Source organism: Podarcis erhardii (assembly GCF_964252035.2).
Source record: "Podarcis erhardii genome assembly, chromosome: 12".
Classification (NCBI taxonomy): Eukaryota; Metazoa; Chordata; class Lepidosauria; order Squamata; family Lacertidae; genus Podarcis; species Podarcis erhardii.
This window is the reverse complement of record NC_138513.1, coordinates 3,403,798-3,423,448: the sequence shown is the minus strand read 5'-3', so window position 1 is coordinate 3,423,448 and position 19,651 is coordinate 3,403,798. Positions and strand designations below refer to the sequence as shown.

Here is a 19,651-nt window from a genome sequence, read left to right as displayed (position 1 = left end):
CAGCTTTCCTAAACAGGGCTGCCTTCAGATGTCTTCTAAATGTCAGGTAGTTTTTTATCTCTTTGACATCTGATGGGAGGGCATTCCACAGGGCGGGCACCACCACCAAGAAGGCCCTCTGCCTGGTTCCCTGTAGCTTTGCTTCTCGCAATGAGGGAACCACCAGAAGGACCTCAGAGCTGGACCTCAGTGTCCGGGCAGAACAATGGGGATGGAGACGCTACTTCAGGTATACTGGACCGAGGCCGTTTAGGGCTTTAAAGGTCAACACCAACACTTTGAATTGTGCTTGGAAACGTACTGGGAGCCAATGTAGGTCTTTCAGGCCCGGTCTTACAGTATATGGTCTCGGCGGCCGCCCCCAGTCACCAGTCTAGCTGCCGCGTTCTGGATTAGTTGTAGTTTCCGGGTCACCTTCAAAGGTAGCCCCACATCGAGTGCATTGCAGTAGTCCAAGCAAGAGATAACCAGAGCATGCACCACTCTGGTGAGACAATCTGGTGGGCAGGGAGGGTCTCAGCGTGCGTACCAGATGGAGCTGGTGGACAAAGGACAGCTCTGCTTTGCTTTGTATATTGTTTCGGATTTGGCAGATTTGCCTTTAAATTCGAATCAAATTCTCCCCCACTCCCCAGGGCCAGGGGAAAAGTGGCTAAGAACAGTTTATGGGGAGGAGGGAGAGAAGCACGGTCCAGCTGCCCACCCCACGTTGTGTATTAAAGTTTCCTCACCATCCCTTTATCGGTAGGTGGCCCAATTTGGGTTGGGTGATGCTATCATCACAGAATCATACAGCTGGAAGAGACTAAAAGGGTCATCTAGTCCAACCCCTGGAAATGCAGGAATCGCAGCTAAAGAATCCTTGACAGGTGGTCATTTTCAAAGCCTAACTGCGTTCCCAGAGGCTGTTTCTCACCAAGCTGTTGTGCATGGCCAGCTCCTCCTTCAGGTAAAGGACTTCTTTTTCCAGAATTTTCACCATTCGCTAAGCAAAGGGAGAGAATGAAAGGTGAGAATGAAGCGGGAAAGAAAGAGAGAAGTAGACAGTTCCAGAGCTGCGTTTCAGTTTCCAGTCCTTCCTGGTTGCCGTCATCACCCCTACTCTACCTCAGCCAGCAAGAAGAGATTTATAACACCATATTTACTCTATTTGTACTATTTTTATTGTAGAAATTAAGAAACAGCCTTCCAGTGCATTTGCAGTAATCAGGGTGACTTACAAGTATTGAAGGGATGCGGGTGGCGCTGTGGGTTAAACCACAGAGCCTAGGGCTTGCCGATCAGAAGGTTGGCGGTTCGAATCCCAGTGACAGGGTGAGCTCCCGTTGCTCGGTCCCTGTTCCTGCCAACCTAGCAGTTCGAAAGCACGTCAAAGTGCAAGTAGATAAATAGGTACCGCTCCGGCAGGAAGGTAAATGGTGTTTCCGTGCGCTGCTCTGGTTTGCCAGAAGCGGCTTATTCATGCTGGCCACATGACCCGGAAGCTGTACGCCGGCTCCCTCAACCAATAAAGCGAGATGAGCGCCGCAACCCCAGAATCGGCCACAACTGGACCTAATGGTCAGGGGTCCCTTTACCTTTACCTTTTACAGTTGTATCTCGGGTTAAGTACTTAATTCGTTCTGGAGGTCCGTTCTTAACCAGAAACTGTTCTTAACATGAGGAACCACTTTAGCTAATGGAGCCTCCCACCGCGCGATTTCTGTTCTCATCCTGAAGCAAAGTTCTTAAACCGAGGTACTATTTCTGGGTTAGCGAAGTCTGTAACCTGAAGCGTATGTAACCTGAAGCGTATGTAACCCGAGGTACCACTGTACAACTATTGAAACAAAACATCAAAAAGAAAACAATTTCTGTTTGAGGGATTCTTTAGCTCTGCACAACCTAGTCACAGATTTAAACCGTGGCTGCAGCATTAGGACCAGATTATGCACTCAGACGATGCCAACCTGGTGCCCTCGCGCTGTTCCGGGCTACAAGCCTTGTGACCCAGAGACTAAGGTAAAGGTAAAGGTACCCCTGCCCATACGGGCCAGTCGTGTCCGACTCTAGGGTTGTGCGCCCATCTCACTTAAGAGGCCGGGGGCCAGCGCTGTCCGGAGACACTTCCGGGTCACGTGGCCAGCGTGACAAAGCTGCATCTGGCGAGCCAGCGCAGCACACGGAAACGCCGTTTACCTTCCCACCAGTAAGCGGTCCCTATTTATCTACTTGCACCCGGGGGTGCTTTCGAACTGCTAGGTTGGCAGGCGCTGGGACCGAGCAACGGGAGCGCACCCCGCCGCGGGGATTCGAACCGCCGACCTTCTGATCGGCAAGTCCTAGGCTCTGTGGTTTAACCCACAGCGCCACCCGCGTCCCGACCCAGAGACTACCAGTCTTGTAATCCAGAACAGCTGGAGTATTTCAGCCCAGTAAGGCCAAACGAAACATGCACACCTCTTTCCAAAGCCCCTCTTGCCTGTGAAATATAATGAGCATTTCAAAACAGACTCAAATCCAGGACAATCAGAGATCCAGGCTCCAATGATTGCAGCTGGATCCTGAACTCCGCCGATGCCACCAGGATGCCGCAAGGTGCTTTTTGTTTGTCATCACTCCTGCCATGCCTATCCAGAGCTGTATTTCCCCTGAAGTCCCCTCTGTCTCTTGGCTCCAGCTTGGCCCTGCCAGGATAAGCTTTCCTTTTTTGCTGATCTGGACAGCTTCACCCACGGACTATGTGCAGGTAGGGCCTCACAGCCCAAGCCGTTAGTGACCCCATTCACTTCCTACCGTTTAGGAAAGTTTTTTAATGACTGATGTTTTAGTGTATTTTTAATCTCCTGTTGGAAGCCGCCCAGAGTGGCTGGGGAAACCCGCCAGATGGGCAGGGTATAAGTAATAAAAATTTATTATTATTATTATTATTATTATTATTATTATTATTATTATTATTACAGTGGTGCCCCGCAAGACGAATGCCTCGCAAGACGAAAAACTCGCGAAAGAGTTTTCCGTCTTTTGAGGTGCTTCGCAAGACGAATTTCCCTATGGGCTTGCTTCGCAAGACGAAAACGTCTTGTGAGTTCTTGCGAGTTTTTTCCCTCCCCCTCCTTTCTAAGCCGCTAAGCCACTAATAGCCGCTAAGCCGCTAATAGCGCTAAGCCACTAAGCCGCTAATAGGCGTTCTTTGCAAGACGAAAAAACCGCAAGACAAAGAGACTCGCGGAACGAATTAATTTCGTCTTGCGAGGAACCACTGTATTATTATTATTATTATTACAGTGATACCTCATGTTACGGACCCTTCAGGTTACGTCTTTTCAGTACCAGAAAGGGTTACTTCAGGGTTTCACCGCTTGCGCATGGGCACAAGCGCTAAATTGCACTTCGCACATGCGCAGAAGTGCCAAATCACGCCACGCACGTGCGCAGATACGGCGCTTCAGGTTGCGCTCTTTCCAGGTTGCAAACGGGCCACCGGAACAGATCCCATTCGCAATCAGAGGTATCAGTGTATTATTATTATGGTAAGGTAAAGGTAAAGGACCCCTGGACAGTTAAATCCAGTCAAAGGCGACTATGGGGTTTTGGCGCTCATCTCGTTTTCAGGCCAAGGGAGCCGGCGTTTGTCCACAGACAGCTTTCCGGGTCATTTGGCCAGCAGGACTAAACCGCTTCTGGCACAACGGGACACCGTGACGGAAACCAGAGCAGCGCACAGAAATGCCATTTACCTTTCCGCCACAGCAGTACCTATTTATCTACTTGCACCGGTGTGCTTTCGAACTGCTAGGTTGGCAGGAGCAGGGACAGAGCAACAGGAACTCACTCCGTTGTAGGGATTTGAACTGCCAACCTTCCGATCGGCAAGCCCAAGAGGCTCAGTGGTTTAGACCACAGCGCCAACCGTGTCGTACTAACCACTCATCCACTGACCTAACCTCTCTTCCCAGCCAGCCAGCCAGCCAGCCAGCGGAATTGCCCACACAGGGCGGCACCTACCTCGGGGTTGATTTTTTCGTTCACAATTGGCTCAGTGGTCACCCATTTCATTCTGGTGGCAAAACGCAGCGTGGACAGCTGAAGAGAAATGAATGTCACTTAGCAATTGTCCTGGAGTCAAGAACACCGTGCCCAAGAGCCTATCTGAATGCCAAATAATAAATGTAACCATAATTATTTTGATTTCTTATCTGCCCTTCACCACAAGGTTCCAGTGCCGGGGGACAGGGCAAAATCCAGTCCCCACCCTTGCTTTTAAAAGGGCTTGGAAATGGACTGACATGTTAATGTATAAGGGTTTATGCAGAGAAAAAAGGACATACCGTATTTTTCGCTCTATTGGACGCAGTTTTCCCCCTCCAAAAATTGAGGGGAAATGTGTGTGCGTCCTATGGAGCGAATGCAGGCTTCTGCCATAGCCGCGCACAACCCCTCCGGCAGGGAGGGGCTGCACGGGGCTATGGCTTCTTTAGCCCTGCCCAGCGTCTCCCGGCAAAGAGAGGCTGCACGGGGCTAAAGGGGAAGCCGGAACAGCGAGCGGGATCCATATTTTTTTCCTTGATTTCCCCCCCTAAAAACTGGGTGCGCCCTATGGTCCGGTGCGCCCTATGGTGCAAAAAATACGGTAAAAGGGGTTATGTTAGGTGTGCTCAGTGCTTTTTTACTGGGGGGATGCAGGGGTACGTACGTATGTATGTATGTATGTATAAATAAATAAATAAATAAATAAATTTATATATATACAGTGATTCCAACTTTTCATTTTGAGGTGAGTCCCTTTTTCAGTGTTTCTAAGCAAAGGTTCATCCCTTTATTATACAGGAAATAGTTTCTTTTAAAAAAGAAAAAAGCATTTATTTATTCATTCATTCATTCATTCATTCATTTATTTATTTCCCGCCCATCTGGCTAGGTTTCCCTAGCCACTGGACAACTTCCAACAAAATATTAAAATACAATAGTCCTTCAGATATTAAAAACTTCCCTAAACAAGGCTGCCTTCAGATGTCTTCTAAAAGTCAGATAGTTGTTTTTTCCTTTGACATCTGGTGGGAGGGTATTCCACAGGGCAAGCGCCACTACCGAGAAGGCCCTCTGCCTGGCTCCCTGTAGCCTCACTTCTCGCAGGGAGGGAACCGCCAGAAGGCCCTCGGTGCTGGACCTCAGTGTCCGGGCAGAACGATGGGGGTGAAGATGCTCCTTCAGATATACTGGGCTGAGGCCATTTAGGGCTTGAAAGGTCAGCACCAACACCTTGAATTGTGCTCAGAAACGTACTGGGAGCCAATGTAGATCTTTCAGGACTGGTGTTGTATGGGTGGGTTTCAATCACATACAGGCGAATTCAGGTTGCAGAGTGTATACCCTAATGGGCACTCTGCACTTGCCCCAACATGGAACCCAGCGCGGTTGGGCTAAAAGTGGTGTTGCACAGATATCCCACCTGCAGTCTGAAGTGGAACAGTCCACTCTCATTCTGCTGCCTATGTAGAGCACACCTTAAACTGGGGTAGCCAATAATAATAATAATAATAATAATAATAATAATAATAATAATAATTTATTTATACCCTGCCCATGATGCTCTCCAGCAATTTCCAGATTCCAGCTGCCATCACATCCAACCCTAAACACCTGGAACGGTCACTTCACTTCTATCCATGTCTCAGCCCCTTGAGTCCCCACCAGGAGGCTTACCGTCTCCACAATGTGGATGGCTTCACTGCAGATGTTGGCCACGAGGACCGTGTTGCAATTGCCGCCTAGGAGAGACACAAAGGAAATGAAGGCTGGAATCGGATTCTCTGATTCTACTTGAAGGGCATCCTTTATCCTCGTACCTACGGGACCGCCTCTCACGGTCTGCCCCACGGAGAGCCTCAAGGTCCATAAATAGCAACACCCTAGAGGCCCCGGGCCCTAAGGAAGTCAGGTTAGCCTCAACCAGAGCCAGGGCCTTTTCAGTGATGGCTCCGGCTTGGTGGAACGCTCTGCCTCATGAGACCAGGGCCCTGCGGGATCTGATTTCTTTCCGCAGGGCCTGTAAGACAGAGCTGTTCCGCCTGGCCTTTGGCTTGGAGCCAATTTGATTCCCTTCCCCTCTTTCTTTTTCCTTTCTCCTTCTGTGATGAGGCTGCGTTTTAATATTTTAATGTTTCAATATTTTAATGTTGTATTTTAATCTTGTTCTTAAGTTGTATTCATTCAACTTGTTTTGATTATTGCTTGCTTGCTGCCCTGAGCCCGGCCTTGGCTGGGGAGGGCGGGGTATAAATAAAAATTATTATTATTATTATTATTATTATTATTATTATTATTATTATTAACATTTGCCGGCACCCATCCACCAAGGAACTCCTGAGTGCCTCAGAGAATTCAGGGAGAAAGCTAAGGAGCAGGACCCATGTTCATTTCCCAAGGCGTGTGGGTGGGTGGACCAATTGGGACAACAACAACAAGAACAAAAACAATAATAAATTTATTATTTATACCCCACCAATCTGACTGCGTTTCACCAGCCACTCTGGGTGGCTTCCAACAGAATATTAAAATACAATAACCTATTAAACATTAAAAGCTTCCCTAAACAGGGCTGCCTTCAGATGTCTTCTAAAAGTCTGGTAGTCTCTTTGACATCTGGTGGGAGGGTGTTCCACACGGCAGGTGCCACCACCGAGAAGGCCCTCTGCCTGGTTCCCTGTAACCTCACTTCTCGCAGGGAGGGAACCACCAGAAGGCCCTCTGAGCTGGACCTCAGTGTCCGGGCAGAACGATGGGGGTGGAGACGCTCCTTCAGGTATACTGGACCGAGGCCGTTTAGGGCTTTATTTATTTGTTTAAGGGCATTTCTGAGCACTTTAATATTTTAAAGAACTTTAAGCAGTGCACGCTATTTATAATATAAAAACGATATCCATTAAAACAAAAGTGCTATCTAGAACCAACGAAACCAAGGCTAAAGCAATTAAAAGGGATTCAAGGGATTCATCTGCACAAATGCATAAAAATCTCCACTTAAACGGCTTGTTGAAAAGGGACCCTAGCCTTTCAAGAAACACGTAATTCCCTATAAACCTACCCACTGTCCCTTCAGGCCCTGCTCTGTATCCCTGCAATCTGAAGTCTAATGATTATTAAAGGCAGGGTCTTTTCTCTAATGGCCCCCAGGCTGATTTTCAACAGTGGACAGGGCCAGAGCCAAAAGTGAGGCCAGATTTGCACACTCTTAACAGAGATATGGGGACACGGGTGGCGCTGTGGGTTAAACCACAGAGCCTAGGACTTGCTAATCAGAAGGTTGGCGGTTCGAATCACCGCGACAGGGTGAGTTCCCGTTGCTCGGTCCCTGCTCCTGCCCACCTAGCAGTTCAAAAGCACGTCAAAGTGCAAGTAGATCAATAGGTACCGCTCCGTCGGGAAGGTAAATGGCGTTTCTGTGCACTGCTCTGGTTCGCCAGAAGCGGCTTAGTCATGCTGGCCACATGACCCGGAAACTGTACGCCGGCTCCCTCGGCCAATAAAGCGAGATGAGCGCTGCAACCCCAGAGTCGGCCACGTCTGGACCTAATGGTCAGGGGTCCCTTTACCTTTACCTTTAACAGAGATATACATTCAACACAAACAGTCACAGTCACACAGAGACTTAATGCACACACTATCACTGGGATTCGGTTAAGCTCCTTCTTCTCTCATTTAGGCTAAAAAGCATCCTGTTCAGAAGATGCTCTAAAACAGGATTCCCAAACTTGGGTCCCTAGCTGTTTTTGGACTACAACCAGTGCTTTTTTTCTTAAAAAAGTGTTTAGGGGGTACTCTCATTTTGACTCAAGAAAATCACCACTTTACAGTTCAAATTGGGGAAAATAAATACAGCAGATGGACAAAAGTTCAAAGATTCACAAAATGTTTAGGGGTATGCGTACCCCCAGAAAAAAAAGCACTGACTACAACTCTCATCATCCCTAGCTAGCAGGACCAGTGGTCAGGGATGATGGGAATTGTACTCCAAAAACAGCTAGAGACCCAAATTTGGGAAACCTTGCTCTAAAATGGTACCTGCTACTGTTAAATGTTTAACTTTTGAAACTGCGAGGTGAGAGGAGCGAGAGAGAGATTATTTTCTTTTTAATGGGAACCTTGCAAATAAATTATAGATTTTAGTGGCACTTAATTTTTTTCCTGTTGGCCACTTTAGGAGCTGTTTAACAGAAAGGGGGAACAGAAGCAACTACATTTTAGAGATCAGGTGATGTTAAACTAAGCTTAGAGTGACGGCGTAGTGTCATAACAGCCCTGTGAAGGCCAGATTTGACATGAGCAGGGATTTGAACCCGGGTTCGCCCACACCCAGACAGTACCACCAACCCAAGTCCTTACCCAATGAATCTTTCAGGGTGTATGTAAGCTTGCTCTGGCGGAAAGGAACGTGTTCCCGGTTACGGTCGGCCAACGCAATAATAACTTGTTCCAGGTACGACAGAGACCTGTTGATGTAAGTTGCTTCCTTCAGTCCGAACCCTTCCGACTGTTAAAAGGGGAAAGCAAGAGGACACCTTAGAAAATGTGGTTTATGTTTCATTTGAATTATTTTATCTGGCTTTTCTGTATAAACTACCCAAGGTGGCTAACACAGTTAAAACAGAGTAGACAAACAACCACATGATTACTAAGCAACAACAACAAATTTAAAACAGAATTAAAATGCAAGAGAGCAACATAGTAAGTTAGGCTGTGTACACAACACACATTAAAAGCACATTTCCTTGAAATATTTGAAGACTGCTGTATCTCCTCTCAGCCTCCTCTTTTCCAGGCTAAACATACCCAAGCTCCTTCAACCATTCCTCATAAGGCTTGGTTTCCAGACCCTTGATTATCTTGGTTGCCCTCCTCTGCGCACATTCCAGCTTGTCAACATCCTTCTTAAATTGTGATTCCCCAGAACTGGACACAGATTCTATGTGTGCTCTGACCAAGGTGGAATAGAGTGGTACCATTACTTCTCTTGATCTAGATACTATGCTTCTGTTGATGCAGCCTAGAATAACATTAGCCTTTTTTGCTGCTGCATCAACTGTTAAGCTTGTGGTCCACCAAGATCCCAAGATTCTTTTCACATGTACTGCTAGTAAGCCAGGAGTCCCCCGTCTTATATGTGTGCGTCTGGTTCTTCCTGCCTAAATGTAGAACCTTACATTTGTCCCTATTAAAATTCATTCTGTTAGTTTGGGCCCAGTTCTCCAATCTGTTAAGGCCATTTTGAATTCTGATTCTGTCTTCTGCACCATTAGCTACCCTTCCCAGTTCGGTACCAGCCGCAAAGTGAAGAAGAAGAAGAGGAGTTTGGATTTGATATCCTGCTTTATCACTACCCTAAGGAGTCTCAAAGTGGCTAACATTCTCCTTTCCCTTCCTCCCCCACAACAAACACTGTGTGAGGTGAGTGAGGCTGAGAGACTTCAGAGAAGTGTGGCTGGCCCAAGGTCACCCAGCAGCTGCAGGTGGAGGAGCGGGGACGCGAACCCGGTTCACCAGATTACGAGACTACTGCTCTTAACCACTACACCACACTGGCTCTCGACAATGAGCATCCCCTCGACACAATCACACAGAGACAGACACTTAATGCACACATTGTCACGGGGATTTCTTTTTTCCGTTAGTGTAAAAGGAAAGCTAGCTTCTTGATCACTTAAAACGAAGGTAGCTAACTCACCGGCTGAAGGCAAAAATAAGTTCTCCCAACGGACTTACTTTGGTCTTTGCCAGCCTCTCTGAGCCTGCTAGATCCACCAGGTTAATTTTGGAGGTCACGTAACGGGCATCAGAAAGAATTCTGGAATGACACTGAGGTGGAGATCAGGGACATTAGAACACCTTGAACGCAACCGGACTGTTGAATTGCACCAGAGGATCCACAGACCTCTGGATTTTCCCGACCACCCCATGAAAACGCTGCCAGCCCTAAATAAAAGGCTCTCCAGTGACGTAGTTTTTAATCGGGATCTGCCATTACGAGACAGGCTATGTTGCAGAGATTAATAGCCATAGGGGGAGGCGAGCCATTACTTTGTTATCATGTTTGCATTCTAAGATCGACTTGGCAAATCTTCCCCGAAAAGGCTAATTTATGGTGCAAGTTGTCTGGGAAAATTAATGAGCAAACGCCTAGATTCTATTTCATGGGAACTGAGAAAGATGGCGTCTGCCACCCGAGGAGGACTTTTGGAAGGATTCGGCATAAATAACAGCGTGTGAGGATTTACTGCAAACAAAAGACTTACCAGCCTTAAAAAAAAAGGGAGAGCCATACAAAGTTCACACAGAAGCATAATATTGCTTACTTTAACTCGCCTGTGGAAACAGCTCAGAGGCTATTAAGAAGAAAAAGGATAACAACAAGAAGATTGAAAGATGGGACTGGTGAATACTAAAAGCAGCAGAAATATGAGATGATCGGACCCTACTGAACTCGAAGCATGGGAAACCCCACCAAAAATTTATAATTTGGCAAAATATTTGGACTTTATGATATGTATTGGTATAATTTGGAATAATGAATGTGATATGATTGGATTGTTAAAATGGAAAACTTAATAAAAATTATTATTAAAAAAATAAAACGACGCCAGCCCTGACCTCGATGTAAATAGTGAAGATGCAATGAGACCTGGAGGAGTTCCTGTTCAGAGCGTGTTGACCAACAGATCTATTGGTGTCCCCCTGGAGAAGAAAGTGAAAAGCGGAGGAATAAACCAAGGACAGAATGAAAGGAGTTCGTTTCTCTGCAACATTTATAGGCCTCTTCACAGCAACATTCTCAGGACAGCCGACAGCGAGGAATAAACACAAAGGGTGCCTTCAGGCTGCCTGTCTTCTGAGCACTCATCCTCAGTGGTTTGCAGGGAGACAAGATGACACTGGGTCAAAGGAGATTCTACCCTATATTCGTTATTGCAAAAAAAAAAGTCCAATCTTTCGGGAAAGAAGGTTCGTCGTAGAATACTTCCCAACCAACTATTTCAGTTTGGGCACTGCCAGGCAGTTGCTGTTTTAATAATAAAAATAAAAATAAAAATAAAAATAAAACTATTTATACCTCGCCTATCTGGCTGGGTTTCCCCAGCCACTCTGGGCAGCTCCCAACAGAATATTAAAAACACGCTAAAACAGCAAACATTAAAAACTTCCTTAAACAGGGCGGCCTTCAGGTGTCTTCTAAAAGACAGATAGTTTTTTTATCTCCTTGACATCTGGTGGGAGGGCGTTCCACAGGGTGGGTGCCATTACTGAGAAGGCCCTCTGCCTGGTTCCCTGTAGCTTCACTTCTCACAAGGAGGGAACCACCAAAAGGCCCTTGGCGCTGGACCTCAGCATCCAGGCTGAACAATGGGGGTGGAGACACTCCTTCAGGTATAATGGGCTGAGGCCATTTGCATGGGTAGGCAAACTAATCCGGCCCAATCGCCTTCTAAATCCGGCCCGCAGACGGTTCGGGAATCAGCGTGTTTTTACATGAGTAGAATGTGTGCTTTTATTTAAAATGCGTCTCTGGGTTATTTGTGGGGCATAGGAATTCATTCATTTCCCCCTCCAAAATATAGTCTGGCCTCCCACAAAGTCTGAGGGACAGTGGACCTTGCTAAAAAAGTTTGCTAACTCCTGATTTAGGGATTTCAAGGTCAGCAACAACACTTTGAATTGTGCTCAGAAACATACTGGGAGCCAATGTAGGTCTTTCAGGACCGGTGTTATGTGGGTGGGGTTCAATCACCTACAGGCAAATTCAGGTTGCACAACCCAGAAGTAGCCAATTCAATGACTATAAAAAACGTAACACAGCACAGAAGTAACACGGAGGAGAGAAAGCGCGAGGCCAAGCTGACTCTTCTTACCTCGAACAAGAGATTTAAAGCAATTTCTTCGTGGGGGGCTGCGTGCACCGTCAAGCCTTTCACATAGACGCCTTGGGGCCCCTCTCCTATAGACAGTGGAATGTCACTGGGCTTCGTGGCTAAAAGGTCAAAGATGATCTCGTTGTGGATTTCCAGGTACGAAATTCGAACGGTGATGAACTGACTCCCGTGTTCCTCCATCGACTTGAATACCTGTAGAGAAGGTTGGATGGGTCTCAGCGAAGTTGCTGTCAATCAGGTTATCTGTGCTTTTTTCCAAGATGGGAAGTGAGGGTTTGGAGACCTCTAAATCCGGCTCAGAGTGGACCCACTGAAATTAATACACCTACAGTACTCGTGTCTGTTAATTTCATTTGGGTCTGCTCTGAGTAGGACAAGCATTGAGTACTACCCAGGGGTGGTAAATTAAGAGCACAGCCCAGTTGGAAGCTCTCCCATTCAAGTGAGAAGCTCATCCTAAGCAAGAAATAAGCAGGAACTGCAAAAGAGGCTCTTTCGAACCAAAGTAGCCGAGAGCTCCCTTTTTTAAAAAAAGTTTTTATTTCATTTTAATATACCACATACAAAAAGAAAATACGAAGATACACAAATATCCACCACCTCCTAACAACTAAAAGAAGAAAAGAAAAGAAAAATAATCAACAACACCACCAATACATTAAATATTCCTCACAATACATTTAACATAAAAGTGACTTTTTCCTATATAGCTGACTTCCTGTCTACTCCTTACTTCTATTTCTCATCCATTATTCACTGCCATATTATAGCATATATTGGCTTTAATGTTATTTATTCTATCCTAGGTTTTCCATCAGATTTAAAACTCCTACTGAAGCTATTTAAATGCTGCTGCGCTGTGGGTTAAACCACAGAGCCTAGGACTTGCCGATCAGAAGGTTGACGGTTCGAATCCCCGCGACGGGGTGAGCTCCCGTTGCTCGGTCCCTGCTCCTGCCAACCTAGCAGTTCGAAAGCACATCAAAGTGCAAGTAGATAAATAGCTATCGCATCAGCGGGAAGGTAAATGGCGTTTCCGTGCGCTGCTCTGGTTCGCCAGAAGCGGCTTAGTCATGCTGGCCACATGACCCGGAAGCTGTACGCGGGCTCCCTTGGCCAGTAAAGTGAGATGATTGCCACAACCCCAGTTGGCCACGACTGGACCTAATGGTCAGGGGTCCCTTTACGTTTACCTTACAGACTTCAAACTTTCATTGCTATTTTTCAAATAAATTTTAAGGACTTCCCATTTTGTGGTAAATACTTCCTTTGATTTATTTTTTATTCTTTCTGATAAATGGTCTAATTCCGCATATTCGGTCATTTTTTGAGAGCTCCCATTAAAGGACCTCAGATAGCCAAATGGAGAAAGTCTCTTAAAGTTTAACAGGATATGCCACGGATTGAAGTGTCACCTGGATGGGGGCCAAACAGGTGCAGAATCAGGCCCTCCCGTGCCCCTTCACTGCTCCTTGTCTAGGAGGTAGGGGCTGCCCCAGGGCTCCCCCCCACACATTCTGTTCTGTCGGCGGCAGCAGCCTTAACCGTCACAGGTTGGCAGGAATTCCCATGTGCCCACATGGACAACTGTTTTCGCTTCCTCCTTCATCAGCATCACTGCATCATGGAAAGGGTTACCTGTTGAATAGCTCGGGGTATGATCCCTCGATGCTTGTAGTTTCCCGTTGTTCCAGTCATAGTGAAAGTCTTGCCAGCTCCAGTTTGCCCATAGCATAATATAGTACCTGCAAGTTTCAAATGCATAGCTGTCAACTTACAGATTTAAAAATAAGGGATAGCAGCCTTGAAAATAAGGGACCAGCAGCCAAAATAAGGGATTTTCCAAGGGGCACAGGTATGTTCAGCTTCTGAGCCCCTCCGAGCCAAAGGCAGAAAACCCGGCCAGCAGACAAACGAAGCCTCAAGCGGTCGTTCCCACAGCGCAGCAACCCGGCAAAGGGGATGCAGCAAGGAAAACCACCGTCACCTCTCTGCGGGGAAGCGCTGAGCAAAGGCGAGTCCCCAGGCAACGCGGCCGATTTGATTGGCACAAGGCATGCAAGCTCCACCCCCCAGTCGTTCTTAGACTCCTTATTGGGTGAGCAACGCAGCCAAGCAACACAGTTGGAGCCTCCCTCCTCCCTGGCCGGCAGGGAGGGAGGGAGGGAGGGAGGGAGGGAGGGAGGGGAGCTGCTTCCTTTGAAACTCAGGAAATTTAAGGGACATCATCAATAAGGGACAGCAGCGGGACACGGCGCTGGGATAAGGGACTGTCCTGCCAAATAAGGGACGGTTGACAGCTATGTTCAAATGAGACACCATGAACTCATAAGAAGAGTCTTCTGGATCAGGCCAATGGCCCGTCTAGCTCACCATGGCAGGATGGTTTGAGAATATTACACCGATCCTGGATTGACTACACTGACTGCCAGTTAGTATCCAGACCCAATCTCAATTAAAAGTGCTAGTTTTGACCTATAAAGCCTTAAATGGCTCAGGACCACAATACCTCAAAGACAGCCTCTCCCAATATGTGACAGACAGTGGTGTCTTGCAATAAATAAAGAAGAATTAAAGAATCACGCAGAGTCAAAATGCAGAGTCAAAAGATTCACAGTAAAAGAAAAACTTTCCTGAGGCGAAAAAAACTTTGTTACAAACAACGTGCAAGGAAAATTAAGAGAGAGAGAGAGAGAGCGGCTCGCTGAGCGCAGGAATTTATTTCTCCTGGCTCAGCGTGACCTTGACATAGTCAGCATGACTAAGCTGCTTCTGGCGAACCAGAGCAGCGCACAGAAACGCTGTTTACCTTCCCGCCGGAGCGGTCCCTATTTATCTACTTGCACTATGATGTGCTTTCGAACTGCTAGGGTGGCAGGAGCTGGGACCGAGCAACAGGAGCTCACCCTGTCACGGGGATTCGAACCACCAACCTTCTGATCAGCAAGCCCTAGGCTCAGTGGTTTAACCCACAGCGCCACCCGCGTCTGGTACTGCATGCCTAACAGACTGGACCATCAGAATAGGATACAGGGCCTCAAGGAACATTCAGACAAGGCTGCCAGAGAAGAACTGCTGAGGTAACACACATGCAACGCTGCTCCTATTCCCGATGGAAACTGAAGACTGCACAGGCAATGACAAGAACATTTACCGTTATATCCATTAAGGGCCTGGGAGACCAAGTCTCTGGCTACTGCATCATAAACCGCATCCTGGGGGGCATCGTGAAGAACGCCATCTAATTTAAAGGACCAGTCTGTCTGCTTGTTGTTGACGACTCCTTTCGTGCGGTCTCTCTCAATGTATATTTCCATTGTCTGGAAAATACAAAGAAAACGGAGTGTGGAAATTTGTAACCTTGAAGAATGTAAGAACACGGCGTGAATTGTCGTCGGCCCCCCAACCATATTCTGCTTTTCCTTAAAAATTACCGTATTTTTCGCTCTATAGGGCACACCAGACCATAGGGCACACCTAGGTTTTTTTGGGGGGGGGATAAAGAAAGAAAAAATCCCCCCCCCAGCCCCAAAGAGCAAAGAAGTCAAGACAGCCAGCGGGATCCATCCCGCTGGCTGTCATGGCTTCTTCTTTAGCCACGCACAACCTCTCCAGCCGGGAGAGGCTGCGCACGGCTTTGGCAGAAGCCAAGACAGCCAGCGGGATGGATCCCGCTTGCTGTCTTGGCTTCCTTTTTAGCCGCAGGGCTGGGGCGGGGAAAGCCCGAGCTTCCCCCGACCCCAGCCCTCAGAACAGGTCCGGGAACGGGGGCCAGGTTGCACGCAACCTCTCCTTCGCTTCCGGAGCTTGCTGCTATCCGCAAGCCTTTGGAGCCCGGCGGGAGTTCCCGAAGGCTTGCAAATATCTGCCCGAAGCCCGGGGTGCGCAGTGGTGCGCTCCCCAGGCTTCGGGCTGCTATCTGCAAGCCTTGGGAGCCCAGCAGGAACTCCCACCAGGCTCCCAAGGCTTGCAGATAGCTGCCTGGAGAGCGAGAGGGGTCGGTGCGCACCGACCCCTCTCGCTCTCCAGGCTTCAGCGAAAGCCTGCATTCGCTCCATAGGATGCACACACATTTCCCCTTCATTTTTGGAGGGGGAAAAGTGCGTCCTATAGAGCGAAAAATATGGTAATTCAAAGCAGCCTCAAAGCTTTAAATCAGAAAGAGACCAGTAAAAGACATGCACAGAGGTAGACCAGAACTGTTTTGTTTCTTGCTGACCTGTGTTCACTGACCTTATTGTCTTCCCCGAACTTGATCATGTCTTGTGGGAAGTCACCTGTCGGCTTGACTCGTGCAAATGCGCTAACTCTCTTTGGACAGGCGCACATGGTGATGTGCACTGGGGTGGCGGAGTAGAGGAATGGAAAGGAAAAACAGGGGGGAAATGAATTTCTTCAAGGTTCAATTCACATCAGCGCTTGAATATCGAGGTTAAAAAAAAAAAAAGATAAAACCAGTGCAAATGATAGTCTGATTACCTCTGGATCAGGAGCGGAAGCTCAGATTAAATACCTCCAGTGTTTGACACATGAAGGTGAAATTCCAGTGTCAGAGGCAATATGGGAGTGTAGTTCTTCCCAGAGCCTCCCTAGTAGAAGCAGTTCCTTCCAGGTGTTTGTGAATGACAACTCACATAATCTCTAACCACTGGTCATGCTGGCTTAAGGATGAAAGGAGAAGATCATCTGGAGGCCTCCATGTTGCCTAGACTGGTGAGGAACTTGATGTCTCCCAAGCTTTGCATGCAAGGCAGACACTCTGAACAGAGCTACAGACATTCTCCTGCCAGAACTTGAAAGCAGCAAGACTGTTCCCTCAGTTTCCATGCCCAGCTCCTACCAGCAAGATGGAGGGGCGTGAAGGAACAGTTCATCAAACTCCCCCACCCTTCTTCTTGCAAAGGCTTCAGATCAGAGACAGGCCTTCCTCCTTCTCACTAGCCACTAGTATGTCTCAGCGACAGAGCCAAGAAATATAGAACTCTGGGTTTAATTTTCAATAAAATGAAGCTGGCCGGGGTGTGCGTAAGTCTTCATTCCCTTGTGTGGAACTACTTCTGGAGCTATTCTAAGAAGCAACAGGCTTTTGGAAACCAGAGATGCTAAAAGGCTGCTAAACCATCTAACCACAGGGACTAGGATCCGGTGGCCTTCCAGATGTTGCTGTGCTCTCATCAACAGCATCTGGAGAACCACAGCTCTTCACCGCTGCCTTAGGCAAAAAGGTTTAGCTTTTCTGCATCCTTACAAAGAATCCTGAGTAACTTGGAGGTGGGAAAATAGAGATGTGAGCGTGTATCTCCCCAACTACAATTGCTTCCAGATGGTCTCTTCATTGAGCATTCACCCTGATTTCTTTTGTGGGGAGATTAGATGGCAGGGCGCTTCCAGACGCCATCCCAATCAGCGATAATTTGGCAACCTGAATTCTCTGGGATGTACTCGAATCCTACCTGCAAACAGTAACTTTCTGGAAGTGTCTGGCATTGGCTGTTAAATGAGCATTAATTCTAATGTGTTTGCAGGGAGGATGACATTGCATCAAAGCACATTCCAGAGCATTCCCTCGCCACTTTTCCTTATTGCAAGAAGTCTGATCTTTGGGAGAAGCACATTTAATGTGCAAGACCTCCCGGTCAACTGTAATTGTGCAACCTGAATTTGCTGGTTGTTTTTTTTTACTGGATCTCACTTGAAAATAGCAACATTCTGGAAGCGCCCCCCAGCAATCTCTTGTTCCTCAAGGAAGAACAGACAACAGGAACCTCACTGTACTGCATGTATCACCTATCTCTCAAGGGCCAGGGGCCAGGACAACCTGCAAATCACTGGGGAGGGCTGCTTCTGCGAATTGGGGTCTTTATTATCAGTCGCCTGCCAACCCCCACCCATCCTAAGCTCTATTTTATTTTACAAATTATTTTTATTAGTTTTCCAATTGATGCAAATCAAACCTGATTGCTTTAATTTAATACGGTTTTTAAAAATCAGGTTTCCTGCTCCTGTTGCCAACATATGTCCATCTTATCATTTCCACCCTCCCTCCGGACGTTCTGCCATCAACTGGCAGGGAAACAGTTGGTCAACAGAGGGGCTATGTCTGTGGGGTGGCATCTTTGCCATCAAGCTACACCACCCCACCCCAAAGTCCACCTGAAGGGAAGAGTGCGGAACTGGCTTAGCCGCCCTCCCCACCTTTTCCAATTTCCTCCTCTTTATAATTCATTATCACAGACAGCAATATTGTTAGTCTTAAGCCTTGCATGCACCGACAGAAAGGCGATATACAATACTGCAATCCTCTAAGTAAACTGTGGAGTTAAAAAAGGTACAGGGACCCCTGACCGTTAGGTCCAGTCGCGGACAACTCTGGGGTTGCGGCGCTCATCTCGCTTTACTGGCCGAGGGAGCCGGCGTACAGCTTCCAGGTCATGTGGCCAGCATGACAAAGCCACTTCTGGCGAACCAGAGCAGCGCACGGAAACATTGTTTACCTTCCCGCTGGAGCTGTACCTATTCATCTGCTTGAATTTTTAATCTGTGATATTTTAGTGTATTTTTTGTTTTTATGGAAGCCCGCCCAGAGTGGCGGGGTACAAATAATAAATTATTATTATTATTATTATTATTATTATTATTATTATTATTATTATTGCACTCTGACGTGCTTTCAAAACTGCTAGGTTGGGCAGGAGCAGGGACTGAGCAAACAAGAGCTCACCCTGTCATGGGGATTTGAACCGCCGACCTCCTGATCGGCAAGTCCGCCACCTGTGTCCCCTCTGTGGAGCTTACTTCTATCTAAATATTGCAAAGGAAGGAATATGCAGCACAGGTTAGTAAATAAGTAAATAAGAATTAGTCATGAATGTAAACTGAACGTCTGTGGACAAGCACAGCAGCATTTCCTCTGACTGTAAAAACCCAAGTGATACTGGGTGGTGGAAGACAGTTATTGAGGGCTGCTGAAGAAAGAGATCAACACGCTCAGGGAAAACCCAAGTGGCAGACATTCAAAAAACATTGTAGGGGGAGGGTTGTCATATTTCAAAAGGTGAAATTCAGGACGCAAAAGCTTTTGGGGCCAAAGTTGTTGAGCTTTTAAAAAAAAAAAAAAATCGCCCAAAAGTTGTTGAGCTTTAGACAACACTGAGTGCTTCCAGACGGGTATTTATTATGGGATCACCACATGCCCTTTTCTATCTCTTTTCTACTCTGAAGCATCCATGTGATGTCCTTGTCATCCCCAATGCCCAACAACAACAACTATTTTAGCCCAGTCCCACCCGCATCTCTGAGCAGTGGGAGGGCCCCAGGGGAAAGCTGCAGCTGTTGCCCCAGAGAGAGAGAGAGTCCCCCTATGCCCCTTGGGGGGCTCCCTCAAGAGGGGCAGATAGAAATAAGGGGCTGCCCGCTTATTTCTATAGAAATAAGCTGCCACATCATTTTCTCCCTCCGGACGCTCTGCCATCAACTGCCAGGGAGCAGACGCTGGTGGTCAACAGAGGGACTGTGCCTGTGGGGTGGCATCTTTGCCATCAAGCTCCACCCCCCCCACCCCAAAGTCCACCTGAAGGGAAGAGTGTGAACTGGCTTAGGCCCCCCTCCCCCACCTTTCCTCCTCAATTCCTCATCACTGACAGCGATATTGTTATTCTTAAGCCTTGCATGCACTGCCAGAAAGGCAATATACAAGGCTGCAATTGTCCAAGTAATTTCGATAGAAAATAAGGGGCTGCTGGAAAACA

The 19,651-nt window shown here is 47.3% G+C and overlaps 1 protein-coding gene across 3 annotated transcripts in view; it reads right to left on the bottom strand.

Annotated features, from left to right (window-relative positions):
- Positions 1-16,276, bottom strand: part of KIF9 (kinesin family member 9) — a 39,767-nt gene extending 23,491 nt beyond the window's left edge. Inside the window, exons 1-10 of one of the 3 annotated variants that reach the window (XM_081834272.1) lie at positions 16,137-16,276; positions 15,058-15,223; positions 13,542-13,648; positions 11,883-12,095; positions 10,627-10,710; positions 9,742-9,834; positions 8,365-8,512; positions 5,686-5,750; positions 3,988-4,065; positions 917-985 (exon numbers count right to left, since the gene is read on the bottom strand). In XM_081834272.1, coding sequence (XP_081690398.1) covers positions 917-985; positions 3,988-4,065; positions 5,686-5,750; positions 8,365-8,512; positions 9,742-9,834; positions 10,627-10,710; positions 11,883-12,095; positions 13,542-13,648; positions 15,058-15,223; positions 16,137-16,232 — 1,119 coding nt within the window. In that variant the 5' untranslated portion in view covers positions 16,233-16,276. Of the gene's footprint in view, positions 1-916; positions 986-3,987; positions 4,066-5,685; positions 5,751-8,364; positions 8,513-9,741; positions 9,835-10,626; positions 10,711-11,882; positions 12,096-13,541; positions 13,649-15,057; positions 15,224-16,122 lie in introns of all 3 variants that reach the window. The other 2 variants (XM_081834274.1, XM_081834273.1) reach the window with 2 other exon arrangements.
- Between the last annotated feature and the right edge of the window lie 3,375 nt (positions 16,277-19,651).